The sequence below is a fragment of the Argentina silus genome (genome assembly GCF_951799395.1).
Source record: "Argentina silus genome assembly, chromosome: 18".
In the NCBI taxonomy this organism is placed as follows: Eukaryota; Metazoa; Chordata; class Actinopteri; order Argentiniformes; family Argentinidae; genus Argentina; species Argentina silus.
The window spans coordinates 11,536,081-11,557,641 of NC_139672.1; the positions used below are offsets into that span (position 1 = coordinate 11,536,081).

At 45.0% G+C, this 21,561-nt stretch overlaps 2 protein-coding genes across 2 annotated transcripts; one reads left to right on the forward strand and one right to left on the reverse strand.

Moving 5' to 3' along the window:
- The first annotated feature begins 3,792 nt into the window (after nucleotides 1-3,792).
- dhx30 (DEAH (Asp-Glu-Ala-His) box helicase 30) lies at nucleotides 3,793-13,752 on the forward strand. The gene is given in 21 exon segments (XM_083689844.1): nucleotides 3,793-3,830; nucleotides 3,832-3,971; nucleotides 4,155-4,285; nucleotides 4,440-4,550; nucleotides 4,812-4,987; nucleotides 5,114-5,222; nucleotides 5,462-5,611; nucleotides 5,835-5,987; nucleotides 6,273-6,737; nucleotides 6,974-7,354; nucleotides 7,511-7,592; nucleotides 7,812-7,916; nucleotides 8,370-8,545; nucleotides 9,206-9,412; nucleotides 9,531-9,612; nucleotides 9,996-10,189; nucleotides 10,563-10,722; nucleotides 10,947-11,104; nucleotides 11,278-11,381; nucleotides 11,475-11,614; nucleotides 11,932-13,752. Coding segments are annotated over 21 exon segments (3,513 nt in total). The 5' UTR covers nucleotides 3,793-3,798; the 3' UTR covers nucleotides 12,189-13,752.
- A 1,038-nt stretch (nucleotides 13,753-14,790) lies between these two features.
- LOC310819288 (alanine aminotransferase 2) lies at nucleotides 14,791-20,827 on the reverse strand (the record flags this gene model as incomplete). Its single annotated transcript, XM_083690530.1, has 11 exons — nucleotides 14,791-14,881; nucleotides 15,522-15,634; nucleotides 15,994-16,149; nucleotides 16,255-16,429; nucleotides 16,623-16,759; nucleotides 17,558-17,637; nucleotides 17,880-18,123; nucleotides 18,394-18,527; nucleotides 18,644-18,752; nucleotides 19,282-19,371; nucleotides 20,723-20,827. The coding sequence occupies 11 exons, from the start codon at nucleotides 20,825-20,827 to the stop codon at nucleotides 14,791-14,793; spliced, it is 1,434 nt and encodes a 477-aa protein (XP_083546656.1).
- Between the last annotated feature and the right edge of the window lie 734 nt (nucleotides 20,828-21,561).

Consider the following 21,561-nt stretch of genomic DNA (forward strand, 5'->3'; position numbering starts at 1 on the left):
CTTTATTTAGAATGTCACTTGTATATAGTCTAGACTAAAGACGCTCAAACTATCAACAAACTACTAACTGATGATTTGGGCAAGGTTTCGAGTTATGTTAAGGGGCCAGTGTTTAGTTGAGCAGTTAGTTAATTGTTAGTTTCAACATCTAGAACATCTGTAGGGGACAAGTGTTACTCAAACTTCACTACTCTGTGGTCTTATTGAGGGGTCTTTGGCAGAAGCTCCATTGGGGGTCTGACTCACCTCACTGATCCGGGGGATGAAGGAGGACACGTGGGTGAACACGGTGGGCTTCTGGGGGGTGTTACAGCCGCGCCACTCCACAAAGCTGGTCACCCCCTGGACGTACCAGCGACCATCCCTGCCCTGACAGCTCAGAGGCCCTCCTAAGACAAACAAAGAGGAAATGGAAATATGGAAGTAGGCGCATTAAATAAGACTCAAACAAAGGACCACACACAGATAACAACACGTAGGAACTCAGATGAACAGCCTCTGAATCCCAAACCAACTCCTGTAACTCCTACTCTCTACTGTAGGCATTTGTGTAGATCTGAGAAGATTGGATAGGTGTGAGCAATATGGCAGTTGCTCCACCTTGCAATTACCCATTGATAGGCTTGTGGACATTTCACCATATTGCTTTTACCTATCCAGTCCTGTGAAGTCAACACAAGTGCATTGGGTGGTAAGGGCTAGGGGTTGTTTTGGGGTTCTGGATAGCATGTTGCAGCCTTTGGTCTTACAGTGCCACACTCTGGTTGTGTAGAGAGAGAGAGAGAGAGAGAGAGAGAGAGTCAGGGTTTCACATACTCTGGTGATGGCTATGCATGTATGCGAGAGTGCCCCTATGGAACTATATGGGAAAGGTATCTGGCAGGGATATTCTGTGTCTCCAACATGCACTTTCTGTAGACACGCAGGACACGTGATGCAGTCATGACCCAATTAGCAGCGATGAGTGTCCCTGCACAGGTGGGGAAAAATGACTCCAAAGAAGCCTAAGAATAAAAGGCAAATCCTAACATGTCATTCATTTTAATACATAATCTACTAACCAGATGGCCATTCTAGACTTGCTTCATAAGTATTACCGGGACCCTGAGTGTGTGTGTGTGTGTGTGTGGGTACACTGTGTATAAGATGATCCTTGCATATTAATAAACCAGGAATTAAAGCTATGCATCATGCTGTCACCACTGCTGTGCCCCTGGTCGGATAATTTACAATACGGAAAAACAGGCAAGTCTCCAATCAATCCAGGTCAAAAGTTACTTTTAGGTCAGTAGGTGAATATTTAGTATAATTAGTTCCTGACTTTGTGTTTGTGATATGGGGCAAATATGTCTTACACGTGTCCTCATTTTTTTTATCAATAAAATAAAATATGTTGTTTAAAACCAAAAATCTATTTACAGTGCATTTTGTATGGTAAACAATCTATAACTCATTTTCAACTATTCGTTTTGTCACTGTGACATATTCCGAAATGAAATGGTCCCCATCTTATTGACTTACCTGCCATGGCCACCTGTATATCTTTCGCTGTAGATTGAAAACCCATTTCTTCAGGCTACATCTTAACTGTCCCTCCTAAAGACCTCTTCACCCCCACTACCCCCCTGTACAAGTTTCTTTCCTGTTAATAAAAATAATAATAATAATAATAATTTCTTCTTCTAGCATTATGACTGCCTATGGCCCCTGGTCTGAGCATTGATTACTTTATTTCATGATGACTGATGGATAGTTGATTCACTTACTTAAACAAATGTATTTGTTGTAAGTCGCTTTGGATAAAGGCGTCTGCTAAATGCCATCAATGTAAATGTATAGATGTGCTTCTTCTCCTCCCACTACCCGGCTGGTACTGGGCTGGTAGGTGGGGTTGCTACACCCAGACATGAGGGCACACCTATGGAGGTGTATGCTCAGAAATTTGGGGTCTCTCAAAAATAGTTGGGCAATAAGTAACCTCTTAAGTTCATGGCTAAAGAGAAATTCCATAGACCCATGTATTACATATACAGTATCTTCGATATGAGCTAAAAACATGAACTTCATTTAGATATACATACACCATTCTGACATCTAAGTTTGTCGAAGAATAACAGTTGGACTATTGTCTAAACATAAACATAAGCGTCCATATCGTGCACAGCTGACTTACAATTGTTTATTGAATACTGTCTCTCTCTCTCGCACGCACTCACTCACTCACACACTCACTCACTCACTCACTCACTCACTCACTCACTCACAGACACTCACTCACACACTCACTCACAGACACTCACTCACTCACTCACTCACAGACACTCACTCACTCACTCACTCACTCACTCACTCACTCACTCACTCACTCACTCACTCACTCACTCACTCACAGACACTCACTCACTCACTCACTCACAGACACTCACTCACTCACTCACTCACTCACTCACTCACTCACTCACTCACTCACTCACTCACTCACTCACTCACAGACACTCACTCACACACTCACTCACAGACACTCACTCACTCACTCACTCACAGACACTCACTCACTCACTCACTCACTCACTCACTCACTCACTCACTCACTCACTCACTCACAGACACTCACTCACACACTCACTCACAGACACTCACTCACTCACTCACTCACAGACACTCACTCACTCACTCACTCACTCACTCACTCACTCACACACTCACTCACTCACTCACTCACTCACTCACTCACTCACGCACTCACTCACTCACTCACTGACACACACACTCACACACACTTCACTAAAGTTTTTAGTCCCCCTATTTCAGGGCACCAAAAGTATTTGGACGATTGGCTTGACTGGTGTTTCTGATTAGTCAGGTGTGTTCTGACACATCATTTGTGCAGGCGTAAAAGAGCTGTAAATGCCTAGTCTTTATTCTAGGCTTTGCATTTGCCTTTGGAGTTTGTTGTTGGTGTCTGACATGAGGACCAAAGAGGTGTCAATGAAAGTCAAGGAAGCCATTATGAGGCTGAAAAATCTGCCTGGTTAGGGCAGGATTGGTCACTCCTTTGGTCCACTCCACAGAGGTTCACTGAACATCATAGGCAAAGCTTGATCCAGACACATACGCTTATTGTGATGAATGTGACTGATCATAACTCCACACCTACATTAACTTGTATGTAAGCACATGCAATGAAATGTGAAAAATATACATATACTGTATTAGCCCTTCCTCATTCAATTCCCCACACTGAAATTCATGAAAGGTGTTATAATTAGGGTCATGAAGAGTAATCTTATCTCTCCGGGTTGAATTGAATTGGGAATTGGTACCTTTATTATCAACATGAGATAAAGCAAGATTTGATGCCTCATAATCAATAAATACAGCACGCATTCAGACATGACCCTGCTGTTATCGTAACAGGCACAAGTGGTTTAGCAGTGGAACCAACATCATTCTTGACTGAATAAAAACGAGTACATTATCTTCATAGCGTGTTAAAGGGAGGTTATCTACCTTTTGGGAATCATGAGTAGGCTACATGACGAGGCACCTTTACAGCAGAAAGGATTACTTTATCTTATTATGACTTACGGATAGATGATTCACTTACTTAAACAAATGTATTTGTTGTAAGTCGCTTTGGATAAAGGCGTCTGCTAAATGCCATAAATGTAAAATGTAAATGTCGAGGCACTTGCCATTCCACTCCATGCCTGAGGGTGGCAGTGGATGCACAATGAATTAAGCTGTTGATGCTGTAAACGAAAGTAGAGAGGAGCAGAGGAAATTTGTAGTTCAAAGATGGCGCTACCCGGTACGGTACTCGTGCGACTCAGCCTTGTGCAACCTTGGGAAATCTTTGGACACAGGGAGCAGAATTGGATTAAATTGCAGCAATGGGGTACGGTGGTATAAAACTAAAGCCCGACCGTTTCATGACCCTGGAACGTCAGCGACTGAAGACAGGAGAAGGGGTGAGTTGACGAGTTTGAGAACTGTTGGCTAGCTTGCCGGCGCATCATCCTAATGTCAAGGGCAGCCTCACGTTTTGCTAACGTCGCATGAGGTGGTCTGCCTGTGTTTCAACGTGGAATTATTAGGATATTATGCTGTCGCGATGTAGTCATTGATCATCGCATTTCATCATTCATGTCCAGATAACCTTGACATCCTGAAAGAGTTTCCTGAGCCGAAGAGCTTGCTGTATACCACCCTTTCACGTTCCCTTGGGCGATCAGACCTGTCACAGTTCATCCAGTACCACTGCACAGAAAATGGGGATGTCAAGGTCAGTGAACCAGCAGGAGTTCGATCATAATAATAATAATAATAATAATAATAATAAAACACAGCTCACTTAGTAAATGTGGCCTCTTCTCTGCGTCACTCACGCGATAGAGATGTATTTCTCTGATTCAATGCATGTGTACTTTACTTTCCAGAAAGCCACTGTCACACTCCTTTGGCCAAGCAAAATTGAGATGGAGGGCTTTGCCTCAAGGAAAATTGATGCTGAAAGATTCGCTGCAGCTGCTGCCTGTCACAAGCTGAGGGTAAGAAGAGGGAAGAACCTGCCCGCACAGTCTAATCTGTCTTGGAATGGTGCCGTTGATGTTGATGGAAATCAAACATTAGGATATGTAATCTATATATCAACCAACAATGTATTTCTCGAACATGTGTTCTCTTCCTATATCAGGAATATACTGCATTGTGTTCATTCATCCTCCGCCTCAATCCTGCCTCTCGTTTACGTCCTTTTCTTTTCCTCACCCTTTTTTCTCCTTACCCTCTCCACCTCGTCACTTCTCCAGGAGCTGGGTGTGCTTGGGCCACGGAATGAGCTCCTCATCAAGAGGGGGGGAGGCCGGGGGAGAGGTGCACCGATGTCAGCCTTGGAGGATCCAGAGGAGAGGATTTGGGCAGATGATGTCCATGTGCCTAGAAGAGACTCCCAGAATGAACCCCTTGACCTTCAAAGATACCCAAGGTATATTTTCCATTGTATGCAGTGTAATGGTTAAAGACCGACATCGTGTGTAAGGATTGCTAGCTTTGCAGGGGATTTCTGTTTCGATGTTTCTTTATCCTGCTCTGTACATGTTTGTGTTCACAGTTTGCCTGGAGAGAGTCCCGAACTTTCCGAGGCTCTGTCCATGTTTCATCACCCTAAAGCGCTCCTGGCCAGGGTCATCCAGGTTGCCACGTCGTCCAACAGAGTCAAGGTCAGTCACTTTGCCTCCAAGTCCACCACTCACCCGCTTCCTATAATTCAGCTTGTCAAACACTCGGCTCACTCAACTCCTTTAAGAGTTAAGCTGGTCATTATGATATATCCCTGAGGCTTGCATGCACAAAATAATGATATTTTGTGACCATTCTTACGAGAAGAAAAATGAGTACTCCTTTAACTGCCATTCTTCAAGCATGTTCTCTTTCTTCTCTCCTCTCCTCATCTCCACAGGAGCTGGCACGGTACCGGACCACAGGAGGAAAGGTAAAGACGTGTGAGCTGACCGTGAGTTGGCCGCAGAAAATGACGTTTGTGGGTTCGGCTGCTCGCAGACTGGACGCGGAGAAGAAAGCTTCTGCTCTTGCCTGTCTGAAGTTTAAGGTGAGAGGAATGTAGATGTTGCTCAATGTCTGTAAAAATCCAAATACTTACGTCAAAATACTGGAGCTGCACTTGTCTTAGTTTACCTGGCACAACGAAACCACAATGGGATAGCCCCAAAAAGTGGGACCTCCAGGCTGAAATGAAGCCCATGTATGTATTACACCCAGGTCTGGTGTTTTTCCTGTCTGTGTTCCCACACATGACTCTATGCTTTCTCCAGGAAATGGAGCTGATTGGCCCGGACAACAACCCTCTGACTCACGCCAAGTACAACCAGCAGCAGGTGCGTGAGGCTGGGGAGAGAGCGAGGCGCCCCTGCACCCTGGAGATACCAGACTACCTGCAGCAGAACATGAGGGAGTACCTCACACAGGTCAGTTAGCCTGAATCCCTAACTGAATCGCTGCTAAAAAAAAAAAAAAAACAGTGTGCTTTGCAAAGACATGAGCCTAGCTCTACATCTGTTATGCTTTATCCAACTTCTATGGATATCGTTTATCATTCCATATACGAACACACAAAACAAAACGTGGATGCCATCAAGCACATACAGATTTGAAGCCATTGTACAAAGAAATACGCTTGAGCTAGGGTTAGGGTAACCCTTACCCTAACCCTAACCCTACCACTGATCTACATCTACATGGTCTTATTGCAGTACCCCTCAGCAGACGAGGTGCAGAAACTATGGGAGGAGGACGAGGAGAGAGGCCAGCAAAGATTGAACCAGCAGGACCAAGAGGAAGACATTTTCACAGATGCCATTACGGGGCGGCGGTACCGGCCCCTCTCTCCTCCTGAGGCGGCGAGACTGAGCGCCACCCTAAAGAAGAACTGGGAGGAGGCGGACCCCGGACTGGGGGTGAAGCTCCCGGTCGACGACCACCGGCAGCGCGTGGTGGCGGCGGCGGAGTCCTCCAGGGTGGTGGTGATCGCTGGAGAGACGGGGTGCGGCAAGACCACGCGTATCCCGCGCTTCCTGCTGGAGGGGTGTGTCAAGGGCGGGCAGGGGGCCGAGTGTAACGTCATGGTGACCCAGCCTCGGAGGATCAGTGCTGTGTCGGTGGCCCATCGCGTTGCCCAGGAGATGGGCCCTGCCCTCAAACACTCTGTAGGGTATCAGGTGGGTCAGAGATAGCGCAAATAAACTTCAGTCAGTCAATCTTGTGTTGATATGGATCATGGGTTAGCAGAGGCTTACCTGACTCTTGTTTGCTGTGGTGCTGTGTTGCACTGTTGAACAGTGTAAAATTGTTCTAATAATCCTGGTAACAGGTAGTTCAGGTAAATAAAAGGCATATCCCGTTTTTCCATTCACTGGATCTCTTTAGCTCATTGACTCCCTCGCTCCCCCACTAGGTGAGGCTGGAGAGCCGCCCCCCTGAGCAAAGTGGCGGCGCCCTCCTCTTCCTCACTGTGGGCGTGCTCCTCCGCAAGCTGCAGGGCAACGCCTCCCTGCGGGGGGTCAGCCACGTGGTGGTGGACGAGGTCCACGAGAGAGACGTCAACACCGACCTGCTCCTGGCCCTGCTGCGCACCGCCCTCAAGGACAACCCCCACCTGCGGGTGGTGCTGATGAGCGCCACGGGGGACAACCAGAGGCTGGCGCAGTACTTCGGGGGCTGCCCCATAGTCAAGGTGCCCGGGTTCATGCACCCGGTCCAGGATAGGTACCTGGAGGATGTGCTGGGGGAGACGGGACTCTCTCCCCCGATGCCGAAGGGGAACTTTCGAGGAAGGGTGAGTAGGGTGTCGGGACGAGTTGAGCTTGGTGTTGTTGGGGGTTTTTTGGGGCATTTTTATTCTAATTTCTGAGTGTGTTGATGAATTCACATCTTTTTCTCCTCTTGTGCGCTGAAGAACTCATTCATACCCTTTTGTTTTGTGTGTGTTTAGGAGGGGAAATTGGACGACGCCGCACCAGACCTGGATCTCGTGGCGAACGTGATCGAGCACATTCACACAAGAGGAGAGCCAGGTAAACTTAACAGTCCGTCGAATAGTTTAGATCTATTGTTATTAATTTCTATTATTATCAATCATCTTACACGATTTTTCTGAACTGAACTGTACTGTGCCGGCTTTATATTATGCTGGATGTGTAAACAGGCCAGCCCAGTACAGCTTGGCTCGGCTTAGCTCAATAGTATTGTCAAAAGGGGCAGGATAAACCCAGTTTCTTCCCCTCTCTCCCCAGGTGCAGTGCTGTGTTTCCTCCCGGGCTGGCAGGACATAAAGGCAGTCCAGGAGAGGCTGGAGCAGAAGCGGTCCTTCCGCTCAGACACCCAGATGATCGTGGCATGTAAGAAAGGAAAAATATCATGTCATGGGTTATCATTGGTTCTTGTATTGTTTTTCAGTTGTTGTCCTGCTTCCGGCTTGCACGTACAGTAATACGCTATTGTGCAACTCGCGGGTAAAAATGGAAGCTCTGTCTAGAAACAACGTCTAGGCTCCTAGAGATGTGTGTAGACTTAGAAGGATTGGATAAGCTCCTTGTCTACCTCCTTCCATCTTGTCACCTAACAGGCTAAATGTCTGTTGTTGTTGGGGTTTTTTTACATCTTGCTTATGCCTTTCTAAACCTTTTAGATCTACACAAGTGTCTAGGGAGTAGGGGCTAGGGCTTGACTCTAGATAAGACCTTAGGACTTCTCCACAGGTGACCTGTCCACTTCTGTCTGGGTCGATGGTGACTGGGAACCTAATCTTAACCATAACCCTAACCTAACCCCTACCCTTCTGTCTGCTCCAGTGCATTCCAGTCTGTCAGTCGGTGACCAGCAGTCTGTGTTCCACCGCCCCCCGGAGGGCAAACGCAAGATAGTCCTGGCCACCAACATCGCTGAGACCTCCATCACCATAGATGACATTGTTCACGTAGTGGACACAGGCTTTCAGAAGGAGAACAACTATGACCCTCGCACCAAGGTAGGAGACCAGGATGTTTGCAGATGAATACTTTTGAATGTATTTTTGTCCCAGCGAATATATGATGCAGCCATGGGCTATGAATGCTGAAGCTGGATCCAAAAAGCAATGACAGTCATGGAGGACTGTTAATTCTTTAGCAAGCTGTTCTGGAAAATTCTAGCAAATTGACGTGAAGTTTCTGTGTATGGAAAACACTCTTATTTTGTGCTAATTGCTAAGCTAGTGTAGATAAATCTTTAATAGGGCTGTCATAGTCAGCGTGTTTTATTATGTAACATTATTATTTTTTTATCACCGTTAAAGCAGTTTACCCACACGTTTATCCTTAGCTACTCTTTTTGAGTTAACAGAATACCGAAAAACATATTTTTCTATTATTATTATTATTATTATTATTATTATTATTTGAGCCAGCAGTGATGTCTATGTATGTAGACACTGTGATGCATTTCTTACCAGCTAGCTATACGAGAAAATATGTACTAGGTACTGCGTCAACAGGTGGCCTCTTCATGTGTGTTAGGACAATTGAAAACAATAGTAGCGCCTGTCGCAAGCATGTGATGCTGTTTTCAATGTGCCTTGAAGGTTGAATAAATAAATAGGATGCCAGTGTGTAATGTTGTAACTGTTTGTATGTGTCCTGCTGGTCCCCAGGTGTCCTGTCTAGACACAGTCTGGATCTCTCGTTCCAACGTCACCCAGCGCAGAGGGAGGGCCGGCCGATGCCAGCCCGGACACGCCTACCACCTGTTCCCACGGAGTCACCTGGAGTCTATGAACACCTTCCCCGTCCCCGAGATCCTTCGCACCCCCCTGGAGAGCCTGGTGGTACAGGCCAAGATCCACAGCCCCCACAGCAAGGTGAGAGGAAAAGGACTGGCTTAAAGAGCTTTTTAGGGGGTTGGTCAATGAAGTGTTATTGAGATGTCTTTCTTCTTTTGTACATGTTTATACAGTGATGTGTTACCTGTGTCTCTAGGCGGCAGATTTTCTGTCTCAGGTTCTGGACAGCCCAGAGCGGAACGCTGTTTTGGATGCCGTACGCACCCTGCAGGAGATTGGTAAGAGTTAGTGGACATAGTGAAAAATGGTTCGGATCCACACCATTTTGTATACAGGCAAATGTGTTTTGGATGTGGTTAAAATGGTTATGGGGTTTAGATATTGTTCATATAGTCTGTGTGAAAGATATAGGGGTGGTTTTCTGGACCTGTACTATAAAATACTATCAATGGCGGTCCTCCATTGAACGTGGTCTTTTAATCCAGGACAAGGTTTAATCTTGGTCTACGATACTAGCTCATCAAATATCTGTGTGTTGATTATTGTATTTATTAGATGTATTATATTTGATATGTTATGTTTTTATAATTTATACTTGTATTATCCTGTATTAAATCTCCTACCCCCCCCCCCCCCCCCCCCCCCCCCGGTGCCTCTCCAGGTGTTCTGGACCGTGCGGAGGCCTTGACTCCTCTGGGGGAGCGCGTGGCCTGCCTCTCCTGTGACCCGCGGCTGGGGAAGGTCCTGGTGCTGGCCACCCTGTTCCGCTGTGCCCTGCCTCTGCTCGCTGTGGCCGCCTGCCTCACCAGAGACCCCTTCCACAACAGCATGCAGAACCGGGCCCTGGTCACTAAGGTTGTCCACACCGCCAATGCCCCAGAAACTGCCAAATAGGCATTTATTTGTATATTTTTATTTTTCAAGATACTTTGATGATTCTTTTATTTATATATATATATATGTATATGTATATGTCATCTCAATAGTCAACATTGCTGCATACTGTTTACTTCAGATTTTTTGTAAAACTTGTTATTGTCATTTGTAGGCCTAATTATTATCCATTCAGCGTGCAATGGCATTTACCCAATCTCCTGTTATTCTTTTCATACAATCAGACACATTCACTTTTATTTTAGCAGAGCATATGTCAAGTTTGGTTGATATGACCCAAATCTGGTCTTCTCTCCCTCTCTCTCTCTCCCCCTCTACCTCCATCTTTTCCCAGGCTAAGGATGCCCTTGGTGACTCCAGTCACAGTGACTATCTGGTGTTCAGTCGAGCAGTGCTGGGCTGGAGAAGTGTGATGCAGGACAGAGACAGAGAGATGAGACGGGATTACCTGGACACCTACACGCTGTCTGGAGTTGGGCTGCGCTTTATCAACGGTTAGACACACACACACACACACACACACACACACACCACACCACACACACACACATATTGTTTACAGCCAGCCTACACTTTATCAATACATACACAAGTATACATACACACATAAGTACATTTGTATGGACACACACGCACGCGTGCTGGACTGGGCTCATTCCCGACTGTTCTTGTTTAAAACTGTGTGTGATTTGTGTCCTGTCTCTCCCGGTTTTTCCAGGTCTGATTTCTCAGTTCAGCGAGAACCTCACTGAGGCCCAGTTGGTGGGCCGCTCCAGTGACTGTCAGCAGAGCTCCTCCCTCCTCAACCAGCACAGCCACCAGGACGAGCTGGTCAAGGCTGTGCTGCTAGCTGGACTCTACCCTAACCTCATCCAGGTAAACTCTACAGCTAGACGCATGATAGATATATACCACTTACTACACTGGTACCACAACATCATTCAGGTAAATAAACAGCAACTAGACACAAGCCAGTCCAGGACAAGGTGTGTTCCAGCGTCTAATGATATGACTTGATATGACCGTTTGATACGTTTGTGTTTTCTCAGGTGAAGAAGGGCACGGTGACCAAAGGTGGACGCTTTCGGCCCAACAGTCAGTCTTACCGCACGCACAGCGGTCCGGTCCTAATCCACCGCTCTTCTGTCAACAGGTGTGTGACTCTGTGTGACTCTGTGACTGTGACTGTGACTGTGTGTGTGTCTGTGTGTTTTTTAAGTTAACATGTCATGCCTGTCTGTTTCAGGACAGGGCACAAGCTCCCCAGTCGCTGGCTGACCTACTTCAGTGCGGTCATGTCCAGCGGTCAGGTGTTCATCAGGGACACCTCCACCGTCCACCCCCTCGCCCTGCTACTGTTCACAGACTGTGACATCACAGAGAAAGGTATGTCATCACCTGCATAGCCTTGGTCATACAATGATACTATTTCACTATGCGCATCCATAAACAGAATGTTTATTTTGTGAGCATTAGAGGAGGGTAAATGGCCATCAACTCCATAGAGATTTTTGTGATTTTTTTTTTTTAAGCGAGTGAGATGATCACTCAATAATGAGGAAAACTGATAAAAACATGAATTTACGGATTTTACAATCACAGCAACGAAGTGTGTGCCCTGCATGTGTGTAACCGTCCTGGCCCCATTTTTATCATTAACTTTTTGTCTTCCAAATCCCCCCCCCCCCCCCACCACCTCTCAGTGAATGGGGACCGCGTTGAGGTGTCGTTCCCGGGACGTTCTCTGGTGCGCTGCGAGCTCCCCGTGCAGACGTGGGAACTCCTGTGGGATCTCCGCACCGCCATACAGACTATGCTGCACCGCAAGCTCCGCCCCCACAACGCCAGCTACTCTAACACCACCGGGCAGGACGGCAAGCTCATCTCCCTATTGGTGGAGCTGCTCAATAACACAGACTCGCAGTCTGAGCCCAGCGAGGACCACAGCGAGGTTGACTGATGATGCCGACATCACAGAGGAATACGCTACGTCCCAATCGCCACCCTTTCCCCTGAAGTGTGCTCTAATGAACTACCCTACATCGATTTAAAAGCATAGGATAACCGTGTGTCCCAATTTTACACCATTTTCCCTGAAGTGTGCACTTATGCACTTCCCTACATGGATTTAAAAGCATAGGGCAAGACAACTATACGTAACAAATGGGAATCCGTAAAACCTCGCCCCTCGTTTTGGGGAAAGCTGCCGGGTCCTGCCATGACACTGAGCAACAATACTCCAAACTTATCCTCACCGTTCTTTTAAACCTGACACTGTAGTTTCCTCATTAGCCTGCTATGCTGTTTTGGATGTTGCTAAGAACATATTTGAATGAAGTCATTGTCAAACTTGCCGCCAAAGATGCAGAAAATATGACCCAACATGCCAACAGCCATTACGATAAGACTGGTGGCATTGCTAGCCAGCTTGTAAATGTAACTTGTAAATGTGTTGCAGCTGATTGGCAAAGATCACACATAAAATATATCAAGCACAAAATTCAGGAAAGAACCCTGTTACAATACTAAAAAGTGTTTTGTAAACATGTCACTAAGAAGCATGACTTTGAACAAGTTCCTATGAAAGCATCCCAATGTTTCCCCAAACGTATCGGTTAAACTTTTAAACTTAAAGGATAACCCTATAGGATTGGTGATAAGACTGTGCTCGCACCAATCGTACTTTTAAATCCATGTAGGGGAGTGCACAAGTGAATACTTCAGGTGAAAGGGTGGAGAATTGGGACACAGGGCCAGGAGTGTGAGAGGATGGTGGAGTACCACACCAAGCCACAAGGGGGCACTGTCTGCCTGTCTACCCATGTGTCTGCTGCAGGCTGATGCTAAATAATCTAATCAAACATAAGGCACATAAGGAAGGATGACATATCCTCTTCTACCATTTTACTTCAGAGGGGGAGAAATAATGAGGCGATGTGTGGGCATAAGGATGAATGGAAGTTTGGGGACCATGTGAAGGAACAGACTGTGGTAACAGTATAATTTACAAGAGGAGAAGAGGATTATTGGTCAATAAGTACACCATGTCTACGGTCCAGTTCACTACCCTTCTCCCCAAGTGTGCACTTGTAAACTTTCCCTCATTTATACCAATCCTATGCTTTTAAATGTAATGAGGGGGGGGGGGGGCATGAGTGCACATTTCTAGGTGAAGGGTACAGAAATCGGAACGCAACCTCTTGTGACAGGAGTGAACTCATCCAAAGCGGGTCATCGCCACTGTAGGTATGACTGTGGTACATGACGTGTTATGAGATGTTGAAAGCCATTTGTTTGAGTGGATTGTGGACTCTTGTTATTTGCTCTATGAAAAGCAGAAGTTGAATGAGATTTGACTCGGTTAATGAGTATCTACTAGTTACCGTGAGACAGTCACGACGCCTTCGTCAGTAATGGAACCTTTCTTGAATGTGCAAATAATTGTTGACAAATATTTATTGTTATAAATAATAATAGCTATTATTTAAATGCTGTCTGTCAAAATACATTAAAAGAGGTTACTGGTCACCAATTTTGATTCTCTGTGTTGGTGTGTCCATCCCCAAATCAAAGAATCCTATGGGATTGGTGATTTTTTCCAATAGAATCCTAGGATTTTGGTACACCTCTATCGAAATCTAAAGTAATCCTATTGGATCCTATATGGTTTTGTGAAGTCTTGAAGGATTTTGTTCCTCCAATCAGAATTGTGTTCGTACAGTTTTTCATAATTGAAAAGTTCTGGAACACAGGGAACTTTTCAAGGGTGCACTGCCTGCTGGGCAGCTGTTCATGTATTCCATGATGAACCACTGTGGATCCGGGATGTCACCATGGATGGTAAGTAGCTAGTTAACTAGTTGCCTCATCTTTTAACCAGCTAGGTAACTTCAGGCAATCACTTCGATAGCTATTATTATAATGTCAGTAATCTTGTAATGTAGATGTGTATTATTTTATATATATATGTATATATATATACCCATGAATATTTAATATTACATGTAATTGAAACATTTATTTATTACTCTTTTAATCTATTTTCAATACTTTTTCTTTCGCTTCGGTAGAAAATCCTGTTAGGTTCCAAAAATCTATCCTATAGGATTCTAATACATTTGATTTTTTATTGGAATCCTGTAGGATTTTTGTGATTAGGGTCAATTGAGAAGTTTTTACTTAAAAGGAAAATGGTTGTGTTATTGAAAAGTCTCTTATTTGGTGACAAATAGAAATGTGGTCATATGAAAGAATACACATAAACACACAAACAAACACAGCTGGTCCAGGGAAAAGAAAGTCCGTTTTTGTGTTTATTCAAACAATTATACATTGCTGGGCTTGGCGATAAGGTGAGTTAAGACACTTAAGGTTAGATGTGGACCACAATCTGTAGATATGATGATGTGAAACATTGCAGATAAAAATGTCATAAGACATAAGAGCTCACGTGATTCTTTATTCTACATGTCAGAGAGGCATGCTTGTTCATCATATATTTATATCTGAAGGTTCCACAACGTTGTGCCCTGCTGAATGCAGCTTTCATCTGGGGCCACCGTTCAGGAGAACTCCTTCATGAAGCGCAGGTGGAAGCTCTTCAGACGGCTCAGTACTTCTTCTATAGTCTCCACTGGAGTCACAACACAGAATCTGCAGAAGAGGAGGGTTCATGACCACTATGAGTTTGGCATACTATACAGCTGGGCCATGTTCAGTTCGCTCAATGTTGTGCTACGTTTCCCAGTAGGAATGTACAGAAGGACACATTGGTGCTTTCTTAATTGTTAGAAACTTAATTCCTGGTGTTCCTCCTCCATCCTCTACTCTCTTCCTACTCAAAATGCATTGGAGGAGAAGATCTACGTTCCTCCCCTTAGGTATTCTACAATGGTTTTTGAGAGGAAACCAACTGGAGGATGGAGGAGAGGATGTGAGGAATCAAGAGGCCTTTCTCTCTCAACGGTGCGCAACATTCTTCAACTTTCTTAGGGGCTGTTTGCTCCCTTTTGGTGGGTGTGACGATTACAGTACTGCTATTCCCAAATTGGTTGTTCAAAACCGTTTTTGTTCAATTAAACATTGCACAAGATGGTGGCATGGCGACGTGACCCTGGGTTCATGCATTGATTGTTTACTCAAGAAGACAGTCATTTAGGCTAGGATACAGGTTACTCTGTACCATGTGGATTTTAGTCTAGACTGTATGTAGGAATGTAAGACAGCTTTGGAGGCTATTTGTAATGTGTGCAGAAGCTGTTGTGAGACTGAGTGAAGAGAATGGGGATTGTACCTGATGTGGTGGGTGCCCTCCCTCTGTCCATGCTCACACCCAGGTCCCACACACAGCCCCTCCTCCTCTAGCAGTCTGGTACAGTACAGCAGGTCAGGATGCACCCCTGCCTCCTACAAGATGGAAAAGAACAACACTCAAAGATACATAAAGATATCGTATCTGCAAGTCCAGGGCACGTCGAAACACGAACCAGGTGTTGAATCTTATCCCCCACCCACCCCCAATGTCTATTTAACATGAAAAATGGCCAAATAGAAACACAATATGATCATTGTTGTGCTCCACCGCATCATAGATTGTACAGTATTACTCTATTTAATAGTCTCTCCTTTCTTACTTGCATCCTCTTTCCTCACGTTCAAGGTTCCTCCCCTTAGATATTCTCCTGCAATGCTTTCTGAGAAGGGGGCGAAGGAGAGAGGATGCAAGGAATAAAGGGAAGACTATTTAGATGCAACCATAGACTAACCTTGGCCTTGTCAATGGCTGCTTGGGGAAGATGCAGCCTCGGGAACATAAAGGCTCCCCCCTCCACTGGCTGACAGCTGATCCCTGGGAGATCGTTGACAACCTCCAGGACCCGCCTCACATTCTGGACCAGCATGGCCTGGATAGACTGGGTCTCCTAACGGAGAGGCCAGAGAGGATAGTGGACAGTGTGAGAAACAGTATTGTCATGTTGTGATTAGATCAAATATTAGTTTGAATCTTAGATGGATGTTGGTCTCACTTCAGCAAAGACAGGGTACGAGGGATCCCCAGGTCTCGGGGGATTGGCCATGAGGTCCAGGGCTAGCTGACCAGTCACAGCCGAGCAGCCATCGGTGGAGAACAGGGTGTTGGCGTACTTCATGATGGTGGGGTCAAGGTTCAACAGCTCCACATAACCCCCACGCAGACCACACCTATTTACCAGTGAGAAGCCCCAGTCCACAATGTATCTCTTTGGGGATTGACATGTACTGTAAAGTGCTTTTGTTACTATTGATGTATTGTACTTACATATATTTCTATTCATGTTGTGGTGGCAGCTAATCAAGAAGTGGATTTTACATTAAATGGAGAAGATGTAGCAACAGTCCTACACTGTGAACTCACTCTCCCATGAAGCCTTTGGATGCGGAGTGGAAGGAAGCCAGCTCTACAGTGTGAGAGAGAGGAGGGCCCATCTCAGACAGCACCTTCTTATAGGAGACAAACTCACTACCTTCCCCGAACACACTATCTTGATACACCTGAGAGAGAAGAGACCAGGAGTGTTAACAAGTAATATCAGAATCGTGGCTGGAGTTGTCCGTATCCCATTCATTAACATATTGAAGTAGTGTGGTGGAAGTCTAGGATTTACCACTCTGTACTTCAGCTCCTCGAAAGGTAAGAATCAAGAAATAAGTCCTGAGTAGCCACACTATCTGAGTCCGGTATTTATTGCTTGCAAACAAGAGACAAGAGCGTAACAGCAGCCCAGCGTAGATCCGGAGGTCTGTTCAGCGTAAGTCTGAAGAGGCGATTATCAGGGTTGTCTTTTATACAGATTGAACATAATGGTAGCCGCCACCAAGGCTATCACCGACAAGCTTGTGCTTACGTGAGAGAGGGCGAGAGAGAATGAGCAATGGGGAGACTTGATTACTGATCAATCGGCGTTCAACATTTCACACCTATCGGCAAGATACGTCTGTCCCCCCATTACCAACTCCCTCGCCACTCCCTCCGAAACCACCACTCTTCATATGGTAAATTATACAGTGCTTCTCAGAACAATGGCTATAGAACTTTAGAGGTGTGGCAAGAGAAAATGTAATCACAGTATTTACACAAATTGTATCAGTCATATGAAATTGTATAACCTGAAAACAGTTCTATCAATGTATTTTCCATAACAGTAGTCACGTAACAATCTCACATTGAAGTAGTCACATGTTTGATTTTGGCTTAGTTTATGAGCTTTCAATCACTAGTATGTGTGGTGGTCTGTGACAGGCATGAGATCATCGGGTGAGAGAGACATCAGAGTAAAGACAGGAAATCACCTCATCAGCCATCAGGAAGAGCCTTTCCTCAGCAGCGAATTGGATTACCTCTTCAATAGACTTCCTGCTTTGAACATGACCTAGCAACAACACAGGAAAAACCAAGGTCTCCATATACTGGTGTGGTAAAATAGGTGAGGGTTAGGGTTAGGTGCTCTAAAGAGACTACAGACATTGGATATGATGATTGCTCCACCTAACCCTTCTATAATCCAAGTGTAGACTTCAGCATGTTCTTTCAAATGTATACCAATTGACAGGCTGGCTGTAGGAACCAGGATGAGAAGCTAAGAACCAAAATGGAACCGGACCGAATAGTTACCTGTGGGATTTCCTGGGTTGATGACATAGAGCGCTACAGGGTTGCAGACACCCTTAGTGGACCGAAGTGCTCTTCGTAGCTCCTCCACCTCCAGGGCCCAGCCTTGATCCTCATTCTGGTAGTAGGGCACCATGGCTGCACCCTGCCCTTCCAGTGCCATTCTGAATGTGGAGCAGGTGGGCATCGGTGTCAACACACCCGTCTGTGATGAGCCCTCACCATGGACCAAGAGCTTCAGCACTTGCTAAAGCAGATTAGAAATAGAACAGGACAGATGAATGAGACAGACAGATTGATGATGATGATAATAATGATAGTGGTGGTGGTGATGGGGATTATCAAACTCAATCAATCAAATAATTTTTTTATGTAATACGCTTCACAAGAGAGAAAAACAAAAAGAAAAGAAAATTGCCACAGAAGTATTACTTCTTAACGTAAGTTGATCTGTGGGGCCTGTATTCCCAGCACCATGAATAGACACAGCACGGTTCTCAATGAAGATTATTCCTACCATTATTGACCTCTGGGAGCCGGAGAAGATGAAGATATTCTCAGGGGAAGATGGTACACCACCATCTCTTCGGGAGATGAAGTCAGACACACTGCCCTGTATAAAAGAAATGCCACTATTGGGTGTGTATGAACCTGTGAAGATTTAAAAAGCAGAAATACATATTAACAAACAGTACAACACGCAGCATATATTGATTGTTATGAACAGCCATAACTAAAGCACACAGGTCCAAAAACACAGTCCTTACCCACGCTCCCTCCATCACATTTTCCCAGCAGCCTTTGGGCCCTCTGTCTGACGTCCACTGGCAGTTTGTCACTGTGAACAAGCTGTGGATATAGGCAGGCTGCAAGAACCTGACAGGCAGACAGATAGAGAGTGGTTGGCAATGGAGATGGAAGGAAGGATCAGAGGTAGACACTCAAGGACAGATTCACTTAGCGATTTGAACAGCTCCTGTTCTTTTTGGATGGGATAAAACACCAAAAACAAAACTGAACATGAAACCGTCTTCATTTGTGTTTTATTTATTAAAGCAGAACTTCACCCTGTAATCCAGTGGATTTGTTGTTTCCATTATCCAATAGTGGACACATTCACAAAAATGTGTTTTAAAAGGATCTCTGAGTCAAGATATCTCGCATTGAATGCCTGATGTTCCAAATCGCCCATTTCAGTCAATTCCTACAACTCCCAAGATTCCCCTCTTCTCCCACGCCATTTATCAATGCTTTATTTCTGTTAAGATTCCTCCTCTTCTCCTGTATTTGACTCTTTTGCTCGACCTTCTATGTTTATTCCCTTAGGAAAAACAGATGCACTGTACTGTGCATCATTGTGCAAATGCTTTGTGAATTTGGCCCCTCAGAACCTAGACAGCCTTACCTGACGGACAAATGATAATGGTTTCACCCCTCCTCTGTGTGTGTCGCCCCAGCAGACATCTATCACCTCCTTATACGGCTTCTTCACCCCCTACCAAAAGCAGCAGACATGACACATATAAATCAATAAAAAAAACATTAGTTCTGGAGTGTATTCATATCAGTTATTTTCTGAATAGCAGGCCTTTATTTCATCATTTCATTTGAACTACCCTTCAACAATCAAACTAAAATGGTCTACAACAATTCAACATATATATTGACTTCCTATGTGCAATTCTGCTGTGTCTGGGGTGATGTAATGATATGTCATACACAGTGTGTAACTCAAGTTACAGTAGGCCAGACCTGGAATTATTTCCAATACAGTGCCCTGTGTAAGTAATGGGACAGTGAAGCATTTTTTTTTTTTTACGGCTCTACACTCCAAAAGTTTCACAACAATTAGGTTAAAGTAGAGATTCTGAGCCATAATTAGGGGGGTTTTCAGGCCCAAAAAGTGTCAAGTTGTTGACTTACCTAGTCAATCTCCAGATTTAAATCCTATTGAACATGCATTTCATTTGCTGAAGAGGAGACTTAAGGCAAAACATCCTCAAAATAAACAACTGAAGATGGCTGCAGTACAGGCCTGGCAGAGAATTACCTGAGAATATACCCAGCGTCTGCTGGGGTCAATTGGTCACAGACTTCAGGCAGTTATTGCATGCAAAGGATTGTTGATGAAAGACTAAACATGGGGGCTTCATTTGGACATTTGATCAATCTGTCCCATCACTTGGATACCCTGAAATAGGGGGGACTATGCATAAAAAGTGTTGTCATGTCTGAATGATGAAACCAATATGTTCACAAATTCCAGCAAATAAAAGTTAACTTCATAGCAGTTTGATTTCAAATCCAGAGTGTAGAACAAAAAGAAGAAATGCTTCACTGTCCGTTGTAATGGCTATAGTACGCAGGCAGAAGACTCAAAAGCACGACTGGGACAAAAACTTGAATCCAAAAGAATAGTATTTAATCCCAAAAGCAGGGGTCGGTACACAGGTAGGCAAGTCAATGGGTAGGCAGATAATCCAGGAAGGGGGTAGGCAAAGCAGAGTACGGTACACAAGTTGGCAGTTCAAAAAGGCAAGCAGATAATCGAATAAGGAGTAGGCAAAAAGCTAGATCAGGGATCATAAACCAGGAAAGCTAAACACTAAGAATAAACGCTGGAACATATTGACAAAAGTACAAAGACAAACTTGCACAGAGACAGGGGAACACACAGACTAAATACACAGGGAAGGATGATGAGGAACAGGTGAAGCCAATCAGGGCAGGGAAGACAATCACACAGGCGGGCAACACACAAGGGCAGATGGTGAAGTGTCTGAAAGGAGAGACAAGGTGAGTAACGCAAAAATAAACAGGAAGGTCTTCTGTCCTGAAGGTCTTACCTGGCGGAGCTCTGCTTTGATCTGGGTAGTTTGTTTCACCAGCCTCTCCAGCTCTGAGGGTCTGATACTCCTCACCTTCGTGCTGATCTCTCTCAGGAGAGACATCACTCACCCTCTCTCTCTTTCTCTCTCTCTCTCTCTCTCTTTAGGTCCTTCTGAGAAATATAGATAGATTAGGATCTAAAGAAATCCACTTTTATGGATCCTACCTCTTCTCTCTGGCTCAGTGGACTCAGTGAAGTTCCCTCCTGAGGTGGCCAATATTCCTTTCTTTGATAGTGTGACTGTGTCAACCAAGCAAGGACTTAGTACAAGTGTCCTCATAGCTGGCGAGGTGACAGTGTTTGCCGATCATGACACAATTCAATAGGAGTGTTGCTTCTCCAAGGGAATTGTTTGTTCTGCTCTCTTATTACCATCAGGGTTGTAGCCTGTCACAAATCACCGTCTGCACTGGTTTGAGTCACTCTGTATTCACAAGAAGTGTATATTATACTCATCAGGGACATTGCATTGAATGAATGTTAATCACAGAGTTAATCTCATCACATGGGGTATTCATTAGCCCCCCCTCTGTTAGCATGTACTTCATTCAGGGTTCGTATTCACAAAAGCGTCTCAGAGTAGCATCAGGTCCCCCTTGTCCATTTAATCTTTTTCATTATGCGCTGACAGACAGAACAGATCCTAGATCAGCACTCCTACTCTGAGACGCTTTGTGAATACGGGCCCAGGATCGTAGACAGTGATGTCAAGGGCATCCCGGAGCACTGCGAGCTCTCCATGCAGACGTGGGAACGACTGTGGGAGCTCCCCACCTCCATACAGATTATGCTGTA